This window comes from Anomaloglossus baeobatrachus, chromosome 6 (assembly GCF_048569485.1).
Source record: "Anomaloglossus baeobatrachus isolate aAnoBae1 chromosome 6, aAnoBae1.hap1, whole genome shotgun sequence".
NCBI classification, from domain to species: Eukaryota; Metazoa; Chordata; class Amphibia; order Anura; family Aromobatidae; genus Anomaloglossus; species Anomaloglossus baeobatrachus.
Genome location: NC_134358.1, coordinates 564,302,636 through 564,327,038, shown reverse-complemented (window position 1 = coordinate 564,327,038; position 24,403 = coordinate 564,302,636). Strand labels below are relative to the sequence as shown.

Below are 24,403 nucleotides of genomic sequence, written 5' to 3'. Positions count from 1 at the left end.
GTTGGTGTATACTGGTCAGGTCTCTTCTCCATGTTCCCAGTGTTGGTGTATACTGGTCAGGTCTCTTCTACATGTTCCCAGTGTTGGTGAATACTGGTCAGGTCTCTTCTCCATGTCCCCAGTGTTGGTGTATACTGGTCAGGTCTCTTCTCCACATTCCTAGTGTTGGTGTATACTGGTCAGGTCTCTTCTCCATGTTCCCAGTGTTGGTGTATACTGGTCAGGTCTCTTCTCCATGTTCCCAGTGTTGGTGTATACTGGTCAGGTCTCTTCTCCACGTTCCCAGTGTTGGTGTATACTGGTCAGGTCTCTTCTCCATGTTCCCAGTGTTGGTGTATACTGGTCAGGTCTCTTCTCCACGTTCCCAGTGTTGGTGTATACTGGTCAGGTCTCTTCTCCACGTTCCCAGTGTTGGTGTATACTGGTCAGGTTTCTTTTCCACGTTCCCAGTGTTGGTGTATACTGGTCAGGTCTCTTCTCCACGTTCCCAGCGTTGGTGTATAATGGTCAGGTCTCTTCTCCACGTTCCCAGTGTTGGTGTATACTGGTCAGGTCTCTTCTCCACGTTCCCAGTGTTGGTGTATAATGGTCAGGTCTCTTCTCCATGTTCCCAGTGTTGGTGTATACTGGTCAGGTCTCTTCTCCACGTTCCCAGTGTTGGTGTATACTGGTCAGGTCTCTTCTCCACGTTCCCAGCGTTGGTGTATAATGGTCAGGTCTCTTCTCCACGTTCCCAGTGTTGGTGTATACTGGTCAGGTCTCTTCTCCACGTTCCCAGTGTTGGTGTATACTGGTCACTCACTTGGGGATGTATACAGCTTTTTCTTCACCTCTACCCACAAGTGTTGAATTGGGTTGAGGTCTGGGGACTGTGGGGACAATCCAGCTTCTGTCCTTCATGGTCATTGAACAATTTCTTCTCCAATCTCGCCGTATGCTTCGGGTCGTTCTCCGGCTGGAACATTATGTCGTCCTTTTCATACCCATAGTACTCGAGTGTATAAAGTAACTTGTCTTGTAGGATCCTCACATATAGCTCAGCATTGAGAGCACCATCCATCATGGTGAAGAATCCAATGTCTTTGGCTGTTAACACACCCGTATCATCAGGCTTCCTCCACCGAACATTAGAGGCATCTATTGACTTTGGTCTCATCGCTCCATATCTCCTGTTTCCAATCTTCTACTGACACGTTTCGTCCTTTTTTGCAATTTTGAGATGACACTTACGATGATATTGCAGTCGCGGCTTCTTCACCATTTTTCGGGCCACCACTCCAGACTTGTGTAACACGTGTTGCCCAGTGCTTCATGGCCGTCTGTGATGTCACTAATATGGAGCAGACGAGCCGCCTCCACTGCCGAGTGTCAGCAGAACTGATAGACCTTGAGATGAACGATTTGGTGATGCCGATATTTTGCCTGGACGTCACCTCTTGGCTTTTGAATGGATGGACGACCTCTATTTCACATTCTTATAACCGTCATGGCTTCACATGATGCAGTTTGGCAATTTTCTTGGCAGAGACACCATTATCGATGAGCTGGATGATGCGGATTCTCTTTTCTTGGGAAATCTTCATGGCAACTCCTCTATTCAAACCTGTGACTTTACACTTTGGAATCAACCTAATAACACACTGAGCTATTAGGGAATGTGAGAACAGGTTGTGATTTGTAGTATACGGGAAGAAAAAGAGCAAAACAGTAACAATGCAGTGACCTGACGAGAATCTAATAACTAATCATATGCTAAATAGCTGCAAGTCACATTTATGTATGAGAAGCCAAGATGATTGTCTATAAAATGAAGGTCGTCTCACGCTCAGAGCTGTAGAGGATGGTGACATACGGAGCCTGAAAGGCAAAAGTGCAAAACATTGTTACCCTTTTGCTCGTCAGTGTATGTCTTTATAGATTTTATATAATGTACTTTTTAACATTTGGACATATTTCAACTAATAATGAGGAGGAGTTTGAGAAATTTAGCTTGGATTTTCTTGTCTCCTTTTTGTGTTTTCTACATTTTGCATTTTAGGTATCTCCTTACCGTCACTTTTGTGGCAATCGTAAAATTATTATAGTGGATTCACAGTGTTGGGCTATTTCCCAAAAAAGTTGGGTAAAATGTTTTATGATGTGAGTAACTCCTATATCACCTTTTTGATATTTTTCAGATGGCCGTGATGCACCCGTATTGTCTGATCAAGAAGGAAGAAGAAGCTTGTGCCGAGAAAATCCAGAGATATGAGGCCGAGATGTGGAACGATTCGCAGCCAGGTAATTTGCTACTGATTAATACTCATAAAGTAATGTGGCATTTGTGCCTTCACTCCCTGACACATCATCTGATGAAGAAAGAAGGAAGAACATCAAAAATCAGTCATCATGCAGGACCTGTGTGAGGTCATACCCATGTGACCAGAAGAGGTGGGGCCTCAGCTAACAGAAAAATGTTGCTTCCTGGAATCAGCTTTGATGGCTGAGGCCCCGCCCCTTCTGGTCACATGGGTGTGACCTCACACAGGTCCTGCAAGGGACAAAGGGAATTGCTTGTATAATACTTATGCTAATTCTAACAGGGGGAGGGGATAACTATGAATACCCCACAGATATTATCTGATCCTCAGCTGCTGTCACTCAAGAAGCTGCTGATTTTATAAACTTTACTTTCTTGGATTTCAAAACCTATACATCGTAGCTGACCACTAATGGTATGTATAGAATCAGCCTGCTAGTGCCAGTATAGCACTATATATGTTATATAGGAACATCCTGGTGATTGGTGCGCTTTAAAGTCAATGGAGCTGGGAGCCACAATGCAGCCAGAACGTCAGAAGAATGTTGGCGTGTCACAATGCAGCCAGGGAAAGAGACAGACAAAGATACAGGGAAAGAGACAGAAAGGGAAAGAGACAGAAAGGGAAAGAGACAGAAAGGGAAAGAGACAGAAAGGGAAAGAGACAGAAAGGGAAAGAGACAGAAAGGGAAAGAGACAGAAAGGGAAAGAGACAGAAAGGGAAAGAGACAGAAAGGGAAAGAGACAGAAAGGGAAAGAGACAGAATGGGAAAGAGACAGAATGGGAAAGAGACAGAATGGGAAAGAGACAGAATGGGAAAGAGACAAAATGGGAAAGAGACAGAAAGGGAAAGAGACAGAAAGGGAAAGAGACAGAAAGGGAAAGAGACAGACAAAGAGACAGACAAAGAGACAGACAAAGAGACAGAGAAAGAGACAGAAAGGGAAAGAGACAGAAAGGGAAAGAGACAGAAAGAGAAAGAGACAGAAAGGGAAAGAGACAGAAAGGGAAAGAGACAGAAAGGGAAAGAGACAGAAAGGGAAAGAGACAGAAAGGGAAAGAGACAGAAAGGGAAAGAGACAGAAAGGGAAAGAGACAGACAGGGAAAGAGACAGACAAAGTCAGGCAGACACAAACAGAGACAGACAAAGAGACACACAGACACAGACAGACAGAGAAAGAGACAGACAGACAGGGAAAGATACAGACAGAGAGAAGCAGAGACAGACAAAGAGACACAGACACAGAGAAACAAAGGGACAGATAGGGAAAGAGACAGACAGGGAAAGAGACAGACAGAGAGACAGATAAAGAGAGAGGGAGACAAACAGAGACTGGGAGAGAGGCAGTTCCTATCCCGGGTAACGGCGGGTACTACAGCTAGTATATATGTATATATGACCAATGACATCCCTGATGTGCTCGATGGCAGACAAGTCCAGAGACGCTGCAGTCATGGGAGTAGGTTTAGGCCACACAGGCCGCTCACCGTAGCACCAGCAGGGATTAGCAGATTATTTCTGTACAGAAATACACATATTCTGTATTATAAATTTCTTTTGAATATTTTTGTAAAGTTTGTCCCGTTAGCTAAAAGAAAAGGAAAACAGATACATAAATTTAGAGCTGCGTGACAGCCAACTAAAGACTCCTCATACCGATTGCACCCCCGCACATAAATATAACGAGACATTGTTTTTCTCCAGTCGGGTCATCTCTTATTTTATTTTATTTCCTCTATTTATAATTTTGGGAACAAAAAAAAAAACCTAGCACAAAAGATAGACATCTGGAGAGAAATGTCTCATCCTGTGATCTGTCAGGACAAACATGAAAACAAAAACAGCAGCAGATTTCTATGAGACCACAGATCATAATTAGATCCTGACAATCTCAACGTAACGAAACGCACTTAAGCCCTGGAGATTCAGTGATGGCGGAAAGTTATTACAGCTGCGTCTGTGCGTGTGATTTTATGCATGATTCTAGAAAACCGATTTATAAAACATTCGGCTGCTACAATTGGTTTTGCCTGTAGGGGGCGCAGCTTGAAAATAACCTTGGTTTTGTCAGGGGTGTGCCCCGCTCTGGGGGGATTTCTGGCGAGTCTGGAACTAGAAGGTCACAGCACCTTATTGTGCACAGGTCTGCTTTCTTTTGATGCTTTAGCAGTTAAGCACTCTTTCTCATCTGGCTATCCTTTGGACTATAAATAGTCACATGTTCTAACACCTGATGTCAGTTCTAGATTCTCATATTTTCACTGTCCACATTGGAAGGAGCCAGTCTCTGGAAGAAGCTGAGGTTTTGTGACAATTGAAGCTGTGGTGTCAGCTGCATTGGAGTTGAGTGAAGTGTTTTTCTTTTGTATCTAATTACCTATGACTGTTTTTCTACCCTTATGTTGTATTATTGTAGTGGTGAGACTAGTGCTCTCGCTTTCCTTCTCACTAGCCAGGGTGAGTTGAGGTCAAGGGAGGACCTAGGCATGTGATCGGCGACAGGGTGAAAGACCCTTATAGGAATGTTATGGAGTGCAGGGAACAGCCTCCGGTGAGTGTACGAGGAGATCCTGCTGCCCTCCCCCTAGCGCCAGGGCCCACCATTGTACAGTGTACCCAGTTTGTAATGGCACTCACTGAGAGTTCCCTTATTCTTGGTGAAATCCTGGTAGTCACTGAGTGACATTATAACCGACCCTCTTTTTTTACTCGGATCTTAAGTGGATCCTGTGGAGGCTCTTGCAGAATAGGTGCATATGTCACGGGCGGAGGAGGGGACGCCGCGCTCTCCCACTGCTCGGGTCCGGCTGCCGCGGCTGCTGCGGCCTGCTGCTGCTCGGTGGCTCGAGCGATGGGCCGGATCCCGGGGACTCGAGCGGCGCTCCTCGCCCGTGAGTGAAAGGGGATTGGGTTTTGGGATAGTTTATTGTCCGTGACGCCACCCACGGTTGTGGTGATTGAGTGGACACCACCGCTGCTCTGTCTGGGGAGCCCGGGAGTGATGGTACGGAGCAGCCAGTTGTTGATTTGCCCCTCCGTGGGTAGGGGTTTTGGTGATCCCGGGGCCCAGTGATGGGGTTGGTATGGTGGACAGGCGGGTATGGGGCCTGTGGAGGCGCAGGGGCAGCGCTGTGCCGCACGGCACGGAGGTACTCACTCAGCCAGTAAACACGACACAGTTCTCGGTAAACAAACGGCTGGTTGGACGGGTCCCTCGGACGGTTACGGTGCTGCGGTTCCCTGCAGTTAGCGGTGACGGTCTCTTCCCTGCACCTATGTAAAGTCTCTTGGTAGCGATGGGTCCCCACCGGTTACCCACTCCTCGGCTTCAATCTGGGCCGAAGGAGCCCTACTTTGCCCGCAGGCGCTGGCCCTGGGAAACTGGTGCCTTGGCGGTAGCGGTGTCTCCCCTGCACGGTCGGACTGTTGCCTTCAATCGGGACTTGGTTGTTAGGAGACAGAGGTCCCCTTCACTGACGGATTTGGCAAATTATGGCGACACCTAGCCTTGCCGGGATCCGAAAGGCCCCTGCCCCGGTGCTGACTGTTCTTCGTATGCTGCTCCAGTACCGCCGGGTCACCACCCGTCCGCGGTCCTTCCAGCAACCTCCAAACAGTCCCCCTGCAGACTATCACCGCCGTCTGCTGACCTTGCTGTCACAGTCCGGGGCACACACCCGGACCAGCTTCAGGCTTGCTTAACTGTCACTTCAGCTTCTCTCTTTAGCTCCTCTACCACTTCACTTCCTTCTACTTCCACTTCCTACACTTCACTCCTCCTCAGACTCTAGTCTGACTTCAACTCCTAAACTGAACTCCCTGGTTCTTCCCGCCTCCAGGGCTGTGTACTCCTCGGTGGGCGGAGCCAACCGCCTGGCCCACCCCCTGGTGTGGACATCAGCCCCTGGAGGAAGGCAACAAGGATTTTAGGTTAGCCTTGGTGTTCCTGCAGGGAATGTGGGGTGCATGTGATGTTGTGACCTGTGACCCCTGGCTTGCCCAGGGCGTCACATTCCCCCTTAGCAAAACGCAGACTGTCCTCGGGCTGCCCGTCCAACACCGGTTTTATTTTCCTTTTGTTTTTCTGAAAAAGATAAAACGGTAACATATATACAATTTATGGCATCATCCCACATCGGGAGGTTCGGTGCTTAAACGTTGCAAACATTCAAACGGTTAACGGTTACGGTCTCCGCTCTCTCCCACCCAAGTAACTTGGCCCTGATGCTGCCCCTAAAACCCAGGCAGCACCCCTTGACCCCAGTCCTGAACCAGTTTCCCGAGCGGGATCTGTCCTTCCCCCTCCAGAGGGTAGCCACCGGTTCCTGTGGTGGCTGGGCCCTGGCCTGCTCTGCTGTGGGCCCTCCCTCCAACCTGCCTCTCTGGAGGCGGTAATTGCGGAAACGGTAACGGTAACACAACTTATTTACAAGCCACTAGCGTCTGTGGTTGCCCTGCAAGTTCACGGGCTTGTCCATAGGAGTTCCTATTCAAAACTTTTCAAACGGTCCCCACGGGGACAACGGTGCCAGCAACGGCCGGTTTCAAAATCACGGTTGACAATCAGGTTACTTTCACGGTAATCAATTCTTCATTCTTTTCACAAAAACTTTCAAACAAACACACTGGTGGTCCCAACGGGGACGGTGCAACGGTGCTCCGCTGCCTTACTCAGATTCTTCTGCTGAGGCGGACCCATCCTCTGCCACCAGCATATCAAACATGCACTGACATGCCTGCTGTGACAGGGGTACCCGGTACCCATTTCCACCGGTGCGCGGGGTATGGAAAACCACGGGGTCTCCTACATAGCGGGAACGCTCACTTGCCTCTTCAAACTCAGCAGCGGACCCGGGGCTGGGGCCGGAGTCATCATCTCTTGTTCCTGCGCCAGGCGGGTTACCGCCAGCTGCCGCAGCCTCCCGGCCTTCAGCATCCAGCACATCAGATCCCTCTGCAGCAGCACGGGGCAGCAGGTCAGGCGAGTTTACACTGAGGCGCCCCAGGAGCAGGGCCGGATTAAGGTTGGTGGGGGCCCCTGGGCAGAAAATCTGGTGGGGGCCCCATAACGTTAACATTTTTAGCCATAACAGTAGAGCGCGAACTGTAGCATTTAGATAGAAATCCAATGAACATTTATCCTGTTCTGCCACATTCAGATTTACAGTACTACAATACAGACAAAGTCCAGGATCACTCACAGCCATCACTTATACACGGAAAGTAGAGTTAAGGCTGCTTTACACATTTCGATCTCGTATGCGATCACACCATATGTGCGGAACAGGCAATTTGTTGCCCGTGTCGCACAAACGATTACCCCCATCACACGTACCTTCCAAACGACCTCGCTGTGGGCAGCGAACATCCACTTCCTGGAGTGGGAGGGACATTCGGCGTCACAGCAACGTCACACAGCGGCCGGCCAATAGAAGCGGAGGGGCGGAGATGAGCGGGGCGTAAACATCCCGCCCACCTCCTTCCTTCCGCATTGCCGGCAGTACGCAGGTAAGCTGCAGTTCATTGTTCCCGGGGTATCACACGGAGCGATGTGTGCTGCCTCAAGAACGATGAACAACCAGACGTTCAATTTTTAGAAAATGAACGACGTGTCAGCGATCAACGTTTTAACACACAATCAGGGTCGCACGTAGCTGTCACACACTACAATATCACTAACGATGCCGGATGTGCGTCACTTACGACGTGACACATTGTTAGATATATTGTAGAGTGTAAAGCTTTACTCACATTTTTTACTGATCCCAATGTTAAGGCAGCCAGGGCCGGCTCCAGGTTTTTGTGGCCTCCGGGTGAAAGAGTCTCAGTGGACCCCATCCACACACAGACACGCACACACACATACAGGCATACATATACATATTTGAAGACAAATTCAGAAAAATACATATAAACAGACAAATATATGCACAGTCATATACACTGACATATATGCAGACACAGACGCATTAGGGGTCGTGCGCACGTTGTTTAATTCCATGCATTTACACTGCGTATAGCACTGCAGTGTAAATGCATGCGTTCTGCGTCCCCTATACAAGCTATGTAAATTGTGCATGATACGCGCGCACGTAGCTTTTATGAACGCAGTGATTTGGGTGCTAAAATGTTGACCCAAATCTGTGCGTTCATAAAATGAGCATGTCAATTATTCCGTGCGCTATGGATGCAGCTCCCGCTCTGTCTATGGTGGGGGCAGCAGCCATAGCGCATGAAATCGGATTTTCTGTACAGAAAAACTGAATCCATTATGCAGTGTTTCTGCAGCGATTTGACGCGCACATGTGCTGTCAAATCGCTGCAGAATATTCAGCAGTTACGTGTGCATGAGCCTTTACAGGTATTAATATGGGGAAGTCGCCAGCAGCCTCACTCACCTCTCCCGCTTGTTTCCGTCCAGCTCCTTCAGGACATGTGGCTGTGTTTCACGATGGCTGTCACTAACAGACATGACTGCACACTGACAGCACTGCTGTATATACATCACAGGAGGGGCAGGGGGCATAGACGTTACTGGAGTGGCAAACAGCTCTGGTGGTGTACTCATTACTGCGATGGGTGACATAGCGCTCTGGGGGACCCATATAGTTCTGGGGGGGCCGCACAGACTGCTCTAATTCATATATACACACACACAGTACTGCTTCTTACACACACAGCTCTGACACACACACACACTACAATGCACCCTCTACACACACACACAATGCACCCCACATCACCTCCTACACACACACAATGCACCCCACATCACCACACACTACAATGCAGCCCCCCACACACACACACTGCACCCCACATCACCTCCTACACACACACACACACACAATGCACCCCACATCACCTCGCACACACACACAATGCACCCCACATCACCACACACTACAATGCAGCCCCCCACACACACACACTGCACCCCACATCACCTCCTACACACACACACACACACAATGCACCCCACATCACCTCGCACACACACACACACACACACACACACAATGCACCCCACATCACCACACACACACACACAATGCACCCCACATCATCTCACACACACACACACACACACACACACACACACACACACACAATGCACCCCACATCACCACACACATACACACACACACAATGCACCCCACATCATCTCACACACACACACACACACACACAATGCACCCCACATCACCTCACACACACACACAATGCACCCCACATCACCTCACACACACACAGAGAATACAATGCACCCCCCATTACACCTCGCCCCACATAAAATACAATGCACCCCCCCATTAACCCTCCCCCACACACAATACAATGCACCCCCCCATTAACCCTCCCCCACACACAATACAATGCACCCCTCATTACCCTTCCCCACACAGAATACAATGCACCCTCCATTACCCTTCCCCACACACACGATACAATGCACCCTCCATTACCCCTCCCCCCACACAGAATACAACCCTCATCACCCCCTACACACACAAATTACACTGCTCCATCCCTACACACTCCTGCCTCCCTCCCCCCCTCCCTCGGAATACAGTACTCCTCCTCTGCCTGTCACAGAGCTGTGTTCCTTCACAAATGTTCCCCGTTGTGTCCTCAGCCCCTCCTCACTCATCCCCATTAATTACACCTGTCTCTTCAGCTCCTTCATGGAGCGCTCGCTTCCTCTTGTCCCCTGTGTGGCGCCTGCAGCACTGTGATGACGTCAGCAAGGTGCTGATCTCATCACGTTGCTGCACGTCGGGGGCGGGGCCCAGTCCCGGCGCGCTGTTCAAATGTATTTACGTCTGAAAGATGCAAATACATTTGAATAGGAACGGAAAGAGGAAGCTGCGGTCATCGGCTCTGCTGCGCTCCTCTACACTGGGTGCATGCCGAGCACAGCACACAGCAGAGCCGACAGAGCACAGCGCACTGCCTCCTGCTAGTGTGCCTGGCATGCACACAGTGTAGAGGAGCGCAGCGGGGACAGCAGATACAGCAGCGCACTACACCGTGCCCCTGCTTCTAGGGAGGGGGAGAGAGGGGAGGGGGGGCAGCTGCCCGCCCCTCGCTGGGTACGGCCGCAGCACATAGCAGGGAGCATTAGCACACCTGACCCCGGAAGTACAAGCGGCCGCTGGTACTTCCGGTGTCAATCAGCGTCCTGTGCCCGCAGTTTGTTTTTGCGTCTTCAAGACGCAGATACAAATAAATAGCGGTGCTTCAACACCCCGCGCCTCCCCCCGAAAACACAGCTGATTTATTAGACTGTCTTTACGGAGGGGGAGAGGGTGTGAAGAAAAAAAAATGCTGACAGGTACCAAGTATGGTGGGGGCCCCCTTAAAAGCTCTTTTGGTGGGGGCCCCTGGGCTGGAGCCCCGTCTGCCCTGCCTATAATCCGGCCCTGCCCAGGAGTAACGGCAAGGATGATGCATAGGTCGAGACTAGGCCGGGCCCCTCAGCCGCAGCGGCCGGTCCTGGTAGGACATAGGGACGTGGGTCACCAGTCGGTTCTGCTACATCTGTTCCCCCTCCGTACATCGGGGCAGTTGCAATCAGCATCTCCACGTCGTTGGTCCACTGCTCCATCATCCTGAAGATCTGATCCTGCTGACGTTGGTGGAATTGAATCACCCGGGCTTTCATCCATACCACAGTCCCGGGCTCTGGGTCTGGCACCATCACTGCCGGGGCTTCGGGCACATTTTCATTACAGGGCCGCGGTTCCAGCGGTTCCCCCGGGAACAATTCGGGAACGTCCTGAGTGTCTGCAGCCGGTTGGTCCGCCGGGGCGGATTGGCAGGGTATCGCTACCAGTTGGGCAGGCAGCGGGCCTAGTGGTGGGGCGGCAGCAGCTAACGCGGGTAGCGGGGCGAGAGGCAGGGTGAGCGGAGGCAGGCCAGGCCCCTCAGCTTCAATGGCCGATCCTTCGGGAATACAGGGACATGGGTCTCTTACCCGCTCCTCCAAATCCTCTTCCACCTCGCGTCTCCGCATAGCAGCCACCACGTCCGCCATGTCGGTCTCCCACTCCTCCAGGAGGAGTTGCATGTGGGCCTGCAGACGGTTACTCAGCGGGATGGTCCGGTCCCTCAACCACGTCGCCGTGCCGGGCGCGGGGGCTTCCTCGTTGGGAGTTGGGTTGTACATCTTGGCAATCGTGCCTTCCAGGAACCCAGTATTGCTGCAGAGTCCTGGCGTCCCTGCTTTTATAGCCGCGGCTACATGCGACCAGTCGCCATTTCGTCCCCCTTAGCCTCTTTCCGGCCCCTCCTCTATCGGGGCGGGGTTTTGGCCTTCGCGCCTCTGCTACTCGAGAAGACGCTCGAGCGGGAACTTTTCGTGCCAAAGATGGCGACTTCTGAAATTTTCCAGCTGGATACCTCCGGCGGTCACAAGGCGCACCTCTACCCAACAGCAGAGCGGTAAGATCCTGTTCGTGACGCCAAGTTGTCGCGGGCGGAGGAGGGGACGCCGCGCTCTCCCACTGCTCGGGTCCGGCTGCCGCGGCTGCTGCGGCCTGCTGCTGTTCGGTGGCTCGAGCGATGGGCCGGATCCCGGGGACTAGAGCGGCGCTCCTCGCCCGTGAGTGAAAGGGGATTGGGTTTTGGGATAGTTTATTGTCCGTGACGCCACCCACGGTTGTGGTGATTGAGTGGACACCACCGCTGCTCTGTCTGGGGAGCCCGGGAGTGATGGTACGGAGCAGCCAGTTGTTGATTTGCCCCTCCGTGGGTAGGGGTTTTGGTGATCCCGGGGCCCAGTGATGGGGTTGGTATGGTGGACAGGCGGGTATGGGGCCTGTGGAGGTGCAGGGGCGCAGGGGCAGCGCTGTGCCGCACGGCACGGAGGTACTCACTCAGCCAGTAAACACGACACAGTACTCGGTAAACAAACGGCTGGTTGGACGGGTCCCTCGGACGGTTACGGTGCTGCGGTTCCCTGCAGTTAGCGGTGACGGTCTCTTCCCTGCACCTATGTAAAGTCTCTTGGTAGCGATGGGTCCCCACCGGTTACCCACTCCTCGGCTTCAATCTGGGCCGAAGGAGCCCTACTTTGCCCGCAGGCGCTGGCCCTGGGAAACTGGTGCCTTGGCAGTGGCGGTGTCTCCCCTTCACGGTCGGACTGTTGCCTTCAATCGGGACTTGGTTGTTAGGAGACAGAGGTCCCCTTCACTGACGGATTTGGCAAATTATGACGACTCCTAGCCTTGCCGGAATCCGAAAGGCCCCTGCCCTGGTGCTGACTGTTCTTCGTATACTGCTCCAGTACCGCCGGGTCACCACCCGTCCGCGGTCCTTCCAGCAACCTCCAAACAGTCCCCCTGCAGACTATCACCGCCGTCTGCTGACCTTGCTGTCACAGTCCGGGGCACACACCCGGACCAGCTTCAGGCTTGCTTAACTGTCACTTCAGCTTCTCTCTTTAGCTCTTCTACCACTTCACTTCCTTCTACTTCCACTTCCTAAACTTCACTCCTCCTCAGACTCTAGTCTGACTTCAACTCCTAAACTGAACTCGCTGGTTCTTCCCGCCTCCAGGGCTCCTCGGTGGGCGGAGCCAAACGCCTGGCCCACCCCCTGGTGTGGACATCAGCCCCTGGAGGAAGGCAACAAGGATTTTAGGTTAGCCTTGGTGTTCCTGCAGGGAATGTGGGGTGCATGTGATGTTGTGACCTGTGACCCCTGGCTTGCCCGGGGCGTCACACATATACTGTCCCTAAATCAGGTGGACCTATAATCCAGGGTTTTGCAACCTCAGCAGAGGGCCGCAAATAGATTATCAGGAGGGCAGGATATATTTTTTGTATTCCGTGAAGAGTGCAAGCTTTATTTTAAGCTCCGCCTACACTCTTCCGGGAGTGAAGAACAATGGATGGGGATTATGATCTCCCTCCTTCAGGGAGACCCTCAATCTTGGACCTTTTCTCTTCCTACCGACCATCTGTCGCTTCAATCGGTCAATGAGGTTTTTGCGGCCTTAGGCCTCATCTATGTTATCCCTGACCGGGTCTTTCTTGCTGAGTATCAGCTACGCAAGCTCCAGCAGCAAGACCGGCCGGTGGAGGAATTTTGTTCTGAATTCCAGAGATGGACCATTGACACCAGGTGGAATGACCCGTCCCTTAGGAGTCATTTTTGTCAATGTCTGTCAGAAAAGCTGAAGGATGCATTGATGTTATATGAGACTCCTGAGACGGAGGCCACCACGGTTCTGGACATATGTATCTATAGACACCTCAGTCATAACTCCACCCCCTGTTGTACTTTCTGAAGTCCTTCCCGTGCGCTTTGTTGAACCCATGCACTTAGGGAGGGATTTCTCTTACATTGGATCCCTTGTGGTTTGCCGTGTGTTTCTTCTGTGGTCATAAGGGTTATTTTATCAGCGTTTGTCCATCCCATTCTAAGAGAAGGAAGACGTCGGAAAACTTCTTACTCCAGATTGTGTGGAGGATTATAACCCGGTGTATATATATTTCCTCCGCATGTGCATCTCAGTTTATTCTACCTTCTGAGGTTGTCATAGGTACCAAGACTGAGATCATATCTCTCCTTTTGGATAGTGGACCTGGAGCCAATATGGTGGCTTCTCGGTTTGCAAGGACTCTTGGCCTCTCATACAATATGCTGGCTACATTCATCCCCATATTCGCCATTGATTCGGTGCCTATTGGCCAGGAAAGTTTTACGTAAGTGTTGCATAAACCTACTCATAAGGGCTCTTCACAAGGAACCTCTTTATTATTATGTCTTGGAGGGTCTCCCTACTCCTATTGTATTGGGTCTTCCCTGGTTAGTTATGCATAATCCAGTGGTGGACTGACATTCTAGACTAGAGAGAAAGTCAGATGCAGTGAGTTCTGACTATCTGAATAATTGCCTCAATACCGTCTTTGCTTCTGTCTCCTCTATGGCAGTACCCTCTTTTTTGTCTGATTTTATGGATGTATTCTCATGAAAGGAGTGCCAGGATTTGCTTCTGTACCGCCCCGTGCTCGGCCGCAGCCGAGCCGCTCGGATCCGGGCTCGTTGGTGGGTGGCTCGAGCCCCTCCGGACCCGGGGTCACTTCGATCTGAAAGGATGCTGGCGCTACGTAGGGGGTTGGTAGGTAGGTGTACGGCCGAAGCCGTGTTTAAGTTCATGACGCCACCCATGGGATTTGGTGAAGGTGTAGACACCACCGCTGCAGTTACGGTGCACCCAGGGGAGATGGTTATGCAGCAAGATGTTAACCCCTCCGTGGGCAGGGATGATGTCCCCAGGACCCGTTGGGGAGAAGTAGCTGGGCTGTGCAGGGCGGTGCGCGGCCAGATGGCACTGTGATACTCACTGTTATTGACACACACAAGTCTCCGGTAAACAAAGTTGATGGTGGTTGGTGCCCGCAGCTGGCTACGTCTGGTCCCCCACCCGGTTTGGTGGTCTTTGCCTTTCTCCTACACCATGTAGTGTGTGTGTAGACTGCCTGCGCTTCAGCGACGAGAGTCCACTCCCCGGCTTTGTATATGTTGGGAGAGCCCGTTTGCCCGCAGACGCTGGCCCATGGGATCTCTCTGCCTGTGCGGTGGCTTACTATCCCCCTCGGTGGGCTGTTGTCTTCAGTCGGGACTTGGGTGGGAAAGGACCTATAGCCCAGACCACAATCAGTTAATTAACTCAGTCCAGTGGGTTCTGGACCTCGTTTCAGGGTCTGAGTACCCCCCTGTGTGCTCCGGTTTCCAGTTGGTTCCCCGGGTCGGTACCGGCGGGCCACTACCCTGTCCCGGTCCACCACGGTTCCACCGGGCCATCTTCCCGGCTCCTGCAGCCTAGGCCACCGTCTGCCTCCTAGCCAAGGTGTGCGGGCTACGACCCTCACACCTGACAGTCAGTCACAGGCCTGTACCACAGGCCTGACCTCCTCCACTCTCTGACTGCTCTGAACAGAACTCTAAAACTCCTCTGACCGTTTCCTGCCTCAGGCCCTCTGAACTCCTCGGTGGGCGTGACAACTGCCTGGCTCCACCCCCCTGGTGTGTCCATTAAGCACGGAGGGAGGTGACTAGGGTTTATGTGTTTGACTGATGTTACCTAATGTGGGACTGGTGTTGTGCGAGGCGCTATCTGTGACTACCTGGCTAGTCCAGGGCGTCACACTTCCCCTCCGTAAATATTATTGTCGGTAAACTTACTACCGGGGCAAAACTTCCCAAGACCAGGTTGTATAATCTTTCTGAACTGGAAAGCCAAGCTATAAAAGATTATATCTTGGAGAGTCTACCTGAGGGACATAGAACCTCCCCTTCTCTTGTGGCAGCAGGGTTCTTTCCTGTTAAGAAAAAAGATGGAGGTCTGCGTCCCTGTTTACACTTTCGCAAGTTCAATCAAATTACCATAAGTGACCCTTATCCTCTTCTGCTCGTCCCTAATTTATTTAATCAGATTGTTGTTGATAAGTGGTTTTCCAAGTTGTATTTCATGGGGGGATTATAATCAGAGAAGGGGATGAGTGCAAAGTAGCTTTTAACATGCCTGAAGGGCATTATGAAAACTTGGTTATGCCATTCGGTTTAACAAATGCACCCGCCGTTTTCCAACATTTTGTCAATTACATTTTCCGTCACCTGGTGGGTAGATTTGTGGTAGTCCAAACACACCAGGTACATCAGGGATTTGCTAATTATTACAAGACGCTCATCTGGAACTTCTTGTTGATTGTCAAACTCCTATGACGAAGTTCTAGAAGGTCCGACCTCTCTCGCTGGGCTTTCTCTTCCTTAAAGAGATGCTTTTCTATAGCACCTGTGCTCATCCAACCACATGACTTGCAACCAGTTATTGTTGAGGTTGATGCATCCAGGGTGGGGGTTGAGGCTGTGATATCTCAAGGGCCATCTCCTAGTAATTTAAATCCATGAACCTTTTTCTCAAAAAAGTTGTCACCAGCTGAAAGAAGCTATGATATTGGCAATACTGAACTGTTGGCCATTAAATTGGCATTTGAGGAATGGCGTAATTTCGTAGAGGGGGCAGTTCATCCTATCACTGTGATTACCGATCATAAAAATCTTCTGTACCTCAAATATGCTACACGCCTTAATCCTAGACAACCTAGGTGCTCCTTATTTTTTTACCAGGTTTCATTTTGTGGTAGCTAGGGATGAGCGAACCCGAAATTTAAAGTTCAGGGTTCGTACTGAACACCGGGTGTCTGGGTCTTCGACCCAAAAAGAGACTTTTACCGGTACGCCCAGTTCCTGTTTAGGTTTGTCTTCTGCATAAAGCTTGTTGAAAGGCTGCAGAGCAGCCAATCAGCAAGCTTTTCCTGTGTGGGCACTTCTGGCCTCATCATAGCCATGTCAAGTATTGGTATGGCTGTGATTGGCCGGTGCACCTCTGTAAAAAAAAAAAAAATGACGTGAACTTCTGCCCTCTTTTTAACAACAAGTGTTAGTAAAGCAGCAGCTACAGGCTGCAACCCCCAGCAGTCAGCTTTACCGTGGCTGATTATCACAAATAGGGGGATCCCACTCTATTTTTAAAATTATTTGAATAAGTAAAAAACGGCATAGGGTTCCATTTTATATAGCCATCCATAGTAAAGCTAACATGTAGAGGCTGTTATTATCAGGGTAGGAAGGGCCATGGTTATTGGCTCCTCCCAACCTAAAAACACTAGCCCAGAGCTGCCCGAGAAGTGGCTCTTTACCAGAGTCATTTCAATTGCCTTGGTGCGGTGGCAATAAGAGTAATATATGGGGTTGATAACAGCTGTGATTAATTTGTCAAAAAACACAGTTGCCATCAAGCCCTAGGTTATTAATGGTAAGGCGTCTATGAGACCCCCATTACTAAGCTGTAAGTCAAAATAAATAAACAAACACCAAAACTTGACCTGAACTTAATAATAATAATAATAATAATAAGTAGCTGTGCTACCCGGCTTCGCCCGGGTTAATAACTGCTGTTAACAAAATAGAATGTATTAACAAAAATGTACTCTGCACACAAAAACCACAAAACAAATAGATAGAAATGTAATTATTAAAAGGAAAAAACTAAGCTAATGGAAGCATTTCACAACATATATTTCAACACCACAGATATTCCACACAGATTTAACTAAATTGGCCAAGTAATGTGCTCCGTCTGTCTCTTTACAGATCTGTCTCTTTCCCCGTCTGTCTCTTTCCCCGTCTGTCTCTTTCCCTGTCTGTCTCTTTCCCCGTCTGCCTGTCTCTGTCTTTCTCTTTCTTTGTCTGTCTCTATCTCTGTTTCTTTCCCCATCTGTCTCTTTCCAGGTCTGTCTCTTTCCTCGTCTGTCTCCCTGTCTCTTTGTCTGTGTCTTTTCCTGTCTGTCTCTTTCCCTGTCTGCTTGTCTTTGTCTGTCTCTATTTCTCTGTCTCTTTCCCCGTCTGTCTCTTTCCAAGTCTGCCTCTTTCCCCGTCTGCATCTTTCCCTGTCTGCCTCTTTCCCCGTCTGTCTCTTTCCCCGTCTGTCTCTTTCCCCGTCTGTCTCTTTCCCCGTCTGTCTCTTTCCCCGTCTGCCTCTTTCCCCCTCTGTCTCTTTCCCCCTCTGTCTCTTTCCCCGTCTGTCTCTTTCCCCGTCTGCCTCTTTCCCCGTCTGCCTCTTTCCTCGTCTGCCTCTTTCCTCGTCTGCCTCTTTCCTCGTCTGCCTCTTTCCTCGTCTGCCTCTTTCCTCATCTGTCTCTTTCCCCGTCTGTCTCTGTCCAAGTCTGCCTCTTTCCTCGTCTGCCTCTTTCCTCGTCTGCCTCTTTCCCCGTCTGCCTTTTTCCCCATCTGCCTCTTTGCCCTTCTGTCTCTTTCCCCGTCTGCCTGTCTCTGTCTTTCTCTTTCTTTGTCTGTCTCTATCTCTGTTTCTTTCCCCATCTGTCTCTTTCCAGGTCTGCCTGTTTCCCTGTCTGCATCTTTCCCCGTCGGCCTCTTTCCCCGTCTGCCTCTTCCCCTTTCTGCCTCTTTCCCCGTCTGTCTCTTTCCCCGTCTGTCTCTTTCCCCGTCTGTCTCTTTCCCTGTCTGTCTCTTTCCCCGTCTGCCTGTCTCTGTCTTTCTCTTTCTTTGTCTGTCTCTATCTCTGTTTCTTTCCCCATCTGTCTCTTTCCAGGTCTGCCTGTTTCCCTGTCTGCATCTTTCCCCGTCGGCCTCTTTCCCCGTCTGCCTCTTCCCCTTTCTGCCTCTTTCCCCGTCTGTCTCTTTCCCCGTCTGTCTCTTTCCCCGTCTGTCTCTTTCCCTGTCTGTCTCTTTCCCCGTCTGCCTGTCTCTGTCTTTCTCTTTCTTTGTCTATCTCTATCTCTGTTTCTTTCCCCATCTGTCTCTTTCCAGGTCTGTCTCTTTCCTCGTCTGTCTCCCTGTCTCTTTGTCTGTGTCTTTTCCTGTCTGTCTCTTTCCCTGTCTGCTTGTCTTTGTCTGTCTCTATTTCTCTGTCTCTTTCCCCGTCTGTCTCTATCAAGGTCTGTGTCTTTCCCTATCTATCTTTGTTTGTATCTCTGGCTGTCTCCTTCTTCCCTGTCTGTCTGTCTCTGTCCCTGTCTGCATGTCTGTCTGTCTCTTTCCAGGTCTGTCTCTTTCCAGGTCTGTTTCTGTCTATCTCTTTCACCGTTTGTCTCTGTCTGTCTCTTTCACCGTTTGTCTCTATCTCGGTCTCTTTCCCTGTCTGTCTCTGTCTGTCTCTCTGTCTGTCTCTCTCTATCCGTCTTCCCACCGACATCTTATTACCTCACATATAAGCTTCTTATACTATGAATGTCTTTTGTTCCTATAGCAACAAATCACAGCTCCTACTAATAACCTGTAGTTCCAGGCTCCATTTACTTTAATGGAGGCAGGTTTTTTGGAGAGTAACTGTAAAGCGTGGGGTTACATTTTCCTGTCAAAACATAGTCTACGACGTTCCCTGGTCACATGAGGTGTCTGTGCAAAGTTATGTGATTGTAAAAGCGACGGTGCGGATACACTTTTCATTTCACTTTTCCCCCATTATGTAGATAGGGGCAAAATTGATTGGTAAATTGGAACGCGTGGGGTAAATATTTCGCCTCACAACATAGCCTATGACACTCTCGGGGTCCAGACGTGTGAGTGTGCAAAATTTTGTGGCTGTAGCTGCGACGGTGCAGATGCCAATCCCGGACATACATACACACATTCAGCTTTATATATTAGATAATAATAATAATAATAATAATACACCCGCTACACTGCCCCTCTGTATAATATCCTCACACAAACACTGTTCCTCTGTATAGTATCCCCCCACATGCTGCCCCTCTGTGTAATATCCCCACACACTGCCCCTCTGTATAATATCCCCTCACACACACTGCTGCTCTGTATAATATCCCCACACACACTGCCCCTCTGTATAATACACCCCCACACTACTGCCTCTCTGTATGATATCCCCCCACACACAGTCTTATTCTGTATAATATTTCCCCACACACATTGCCCCCCTGTATAATATCCCCTTACACAAACATTGCCTCTCTGTATAATATCCCCTCACACACTGCTGCTCTGTATAATATAACCTCACACACACTGCCCCTCTGTATAATATTCCCTTACACACTGTATAATATCCCCTCACACACTCTGCCTTTCTGTATAATATCCCCTCACACACTGCTGCTCTGTATAATATACCCCCACACAGTGCTCCTCGTAATACTGTGCACAATTTCCCCTATTGCTCTATAATGCGCCCTCGAAGTAATACTTTGCCCCATGCCCCTTTCCCTCTCCTCCACAGTAAATGTCACGACATATAATCTTTAGCTCTTCCATGGAGCACCAGTCGTCTCCACCTCTGCAGCTCTGCGTTGCCCACTGTAGTGTGATGAGGTAACAGCGCGATGACCTCATCACGCTTCTGCATGCTGGGCCACAGGATGACGCGCACTGCTCTACGCCATTGCCCCTGGTGCCACCACATGGAAGCACATCACATGCAAATTAGACATGTGGTAGCGCAAACTCAGCTTAAAGTGGTCAAAGCAACATGGCCGGCCCACTGTGCTGCAGCCATACTGCAGACTGTGGATATGATGGGGCCCGAGCCCAGGGCTTAATAAGGGTAAGTAATTACCCCAGGTCCGGGTCCCCCTCTTCAGTGAGCCCCATACACCAGTAAGGGCGATGATTTCCTGATGGCGACCCTGGGGGATATTATTATAATATTTTGCATTTTCTATATTGGGAGCAGGGTGTATACATTTATATTTTATTTCTAGTCTGGGGGCTCCGTGTTCTATTAGGATTTGTCTGAAACATTTTGTTAATTCTTAAACACATAAAATGATCGGTCACATGACCATTGAACCATTGGTGAAAAATTAGAAATCGTACTTCAGCCGGGTATAATATAGTGAGATTGGAGGATGATGATACATTGTTGCACATTTTTTTTTTTTTTTGTAATGAATCTATTCTTCTGATTGTCTGCATCTTTATAATGTAGGCTGCCAGGCAAAGTAACGAACACAAGCATGTTTCCATACTTTACACTGTAGCATGACTTTTTATGTAAGAAGGCTGGATTTTGCATTCATTTTCCTTCAGTTTCTGGTGACTCCTCCAGACAAGGCGTTCCCCCTATCTGCCTGGGTTTCCAATTCATGTCTTAAATTCTGAGGCTGTGCGGCTATTAATTGCTCAGCTGGGCTGCTCCGCTATCAGCCGTCCTTTAACATTCTCTCCAGTGAAGTGCCTTCTTCAAAGTGCGTTTGAAGCGTTTCTGCTGCTACTTGTGCTGAGCCGGCGTCATGGCGGATCGAAGGCACAAGACACGGGATAACGGCTTCTCTGCTTCAGAGATTACTGCACATCGACTAATGGAGAATGGGATTAATATGGAGATCACATGAAGTGTGGCAGAGATCAGAGTGCAGAGATCAGAGTGCAGAGATCAGAGTGCAGAGATCAGAGTGCAGAGATCAGAGTGCAGAGATCAGAGTGCAGAGATCAGAGTGCAGAGATCAGAGTGCAGAGATCAGAGTGCAGCATTCAAGCATCAGAGTGCAGGCATCAGAGTGCAGGCATCAGAGTTCAGAGATCAGAGTTCAGAGATCAGAGTTCAGAGATCAGAGATCAGAGATCAGAGATCAGAGTTCAGAGATCAGAGTTCAGAGATCAGAGTGCAGATAGATTCCTAATATACCATAACACTTACAGTACAAAACAAAAGTTTGGACACACCTTCTCATTCAAAAAGTTTTCTTTATTTACATGACTCTGAAAACTGTCAATTCACATTGAAGGCATCAAAACTATGAATTATCACATGTGGAATGAAATACTTAAAAAAGTGTGAAACAACTGAAAATATGTCTTATATTCTAGGTTCTTCACAGTCGCCACCTTTTGCTTTGATTACTGCTTTGCACATTCTTGGCATTCTCTTGAGGAGCTTGAAGAGGTCGTCACCGGACATGGTCTTCCAACTGTCTTGAAGGAGTTCCCAGAGATGCTTAGCACTTGTTGACCCTTTTGCTTTCACGCTGCGGTCCAGCTCACCCCAAACCATCTCGATTGGGTTCAGGTCTGGTGACTGGAGGCCAGGTCATCTGGCGTAGCACCCCATCACTCTCCTTCTTAGTCATATAGCCCTTACACAGCCTGGAGGTGTGTTTGGGGTCATTGTCCTGTTGAAAAATAAATGATTGTCCAACTAAACGCAAACCGGATGGAATAGCACGCCGCTGCAAGATGCTGTGGTAGCCATGCTGGTTCTGTATGCCTTCAATTTTGAACAAATCCCCAACAGTGTCACCAGCAAAGCCCCCCCCCACACCATCACACCTCCTCCTCCATGCTTCACGGTGGGAACCAGCCATGTAGAGTTCATCCGTTCACTTTTTTTACAAAGACACGGTGGTTGGAGCCAAAGATCTCAAATTTGGAACTCATCAGACCAAAGCACAGATTTCCACTGGTCTAATGTCCATTCCTTGTGTTCTTTTGCCCAAACAAGTCTCTTCTGCTTGTTGCCTGTCCTTAGCAGGGGTTTCCTAGCAGCTATTTTACCATGAAGGCTGCTGCACAAAGTCTCCTCTTAACAGTTGTTCTAGAGATGTGTCTGCTGCTAGAACTCTGTGGCATTGACCTGGTCTCTAATCTGAGCTGCCGTTAACCTGCGATTTCTCAGGCTGGTGACTCGGATAAACTTATCCTCTGCAGCAGAGGTGACTCTTTCCTGGGGCGGTCCTCATGTGAGCCAGTTTCTTTGTAGTGTTTGATGGTTTTTGCCACTGCACTTGGGGACACTTTCATAGTTTTCCCAATTTTTCGGACTGACTGACGTTCATTTCTTAAAGTAATGATGGCCACTCGTTTTTCTTTACTTAGCTGCTTTTTTTGTTGCCATATTACAAATTCTAACAGTGTATTCAGTAGGACTATCAGCTCTGTATCCACCAGACTTCTGCACAACACAACTGATGGTCCCAACCCCATTTATAAGGCAAGGAATCCCACTTATTAAACCTGACAGGGCGCACCTGTGAAGTGAGGACCATTTCCGGTGACTACCTCCTGAAGCTCATCAAGAGAATGCCAAGAGTGTGCAAAGCAGTAATCAAAGTAAAAGGTGGCTACTCTGAAGAACCTAGAATATAAGACATATTTTCAGTTGTTTCACACTTTTTTGTTAAGTATTTCATTCCACATGTGATAATTCATAGTTTTGATGCCTTCAATGTGAATCTACAATTTTCAGAGTCATGAAAATAAAGAAAACTCTTTGAATGAGAAGGTGTGTCCAAACTTTTGGTCTGTACTGTATATATATATATTCACTTATCAGATGTTATTATTCCTCTCAGAATATTCTGAATAAAGTGACTGTTACTATTCCTCCTGTCAAAAAGGTGTGTCTGATATTGTCAGCACTGATTGGACAGACTCTGTGGTGACACACCCCTCCATTTAATCACACCCACTTTTAAACTCCTTTATGAATTTCCAGTAGTCTTTACAGAGGGACGGAATAAAACAAGATGCTGTAAAATTATCACACAGACATGTAAGCAGAACTAAAAAACCCAAAAGTTTGGTAATTCTGGGGATTTATTTTGACATCGTTAGAACATTTCATTAGACATTTTTCTTCTTATTAATTCTGGGACACTTCTGTCGAGGTTCTTATATTCATATTTCCTTCTCCAGAACCGTTCAAAATGGAGAAGAGAAGGGGTTAACACCGCGCATCAGCCAAATGAAACTGTAGGAATGTTGATGAATAATAACTTTCTTTTTATTTCATCGGTCTACGCGTTTCGAGGACGAAACCTCTTCCTCAGGACCAGTAGATCAACAAAAGCTTTTGTTGATGTACTGGTCCTGAGGAAGAGCTTTCGACCTCGAAACGCGTAGACCGGTGAAATAAAAAGAAAGTTATTATTCATCAACATTCGTACAGTTTCATTTGGCTGATGCGCGGTGTTAACCCCTTCTCTTCTCCATTTTGAATGCTAATCCACGTGGGGCTGCAGCAGATGCCATTATCTCATGCTTATCAGTGGTTGTGACTCTCACAACCGAATTAGGTGTGTATATTTCCTATATACTACACTTGTCCATCTGGTGTTACACTATCAGCGCTTCTTATTTTTAGATTTGCTTCTCCAGAACCGCAGAGACAGACTCAGTTTCGGCCACAACTGAAGCCTCTGATTATAGTTAATAGATTCTTTTCATATCTTTCCATCATAAGAGGAAATGAAAAGCTGCGACACCGAGAATCGTCCTCTGACGTCGCCTCACCACAAGAGCTGACAATAAATAGAAAACATTTCCCTGAATTGTTTTTTGTTTTTTTTTATAATGTAAATCTGAGGTTTCCTTTACGAGGTTTTACATTTCATTTACATCCAGTTTTCTCTCTGCTTTCCCTTACAATTCTTTTTTTCCATCTTTACTTTTCATTACAATCTTCTTCTCCATTTTACATTCTTTCTGTTTCTTTACTTTTCTTTTGCATCAAATTTGTTTTTTTTAATTTTGAAAAATGGATATTTCTTTTTTTCATTATTTCTTTCCTTTCCAAATTGTTTTTCCCATTTCTTTTTTTTCCTTTTAAATTTC

At 48.8% G+C, this 24,403-nt stretch overlaps 1 protein-coding gene across 1 annotated transcript in view; it reads left to right on the top strand.

Moving 5' to 3' along the window:
* The window catches only part of LOC142243644 (pituitary adenylate cyclase-activating polypeptide type I receptor-like), a 275,726-nt gene that overhangs the window by 129,767 nt on the left and 121,556 nt on the right, over window positions 1-24,403 (top strand). Inside the window, 1 exon segment of the mRNA XM_075315754.1 lies at window positions 2,178-2,280. Coding sequence (XP_075171869.1) covers window positions 2,178-2,280 — 103 coding nt within the window.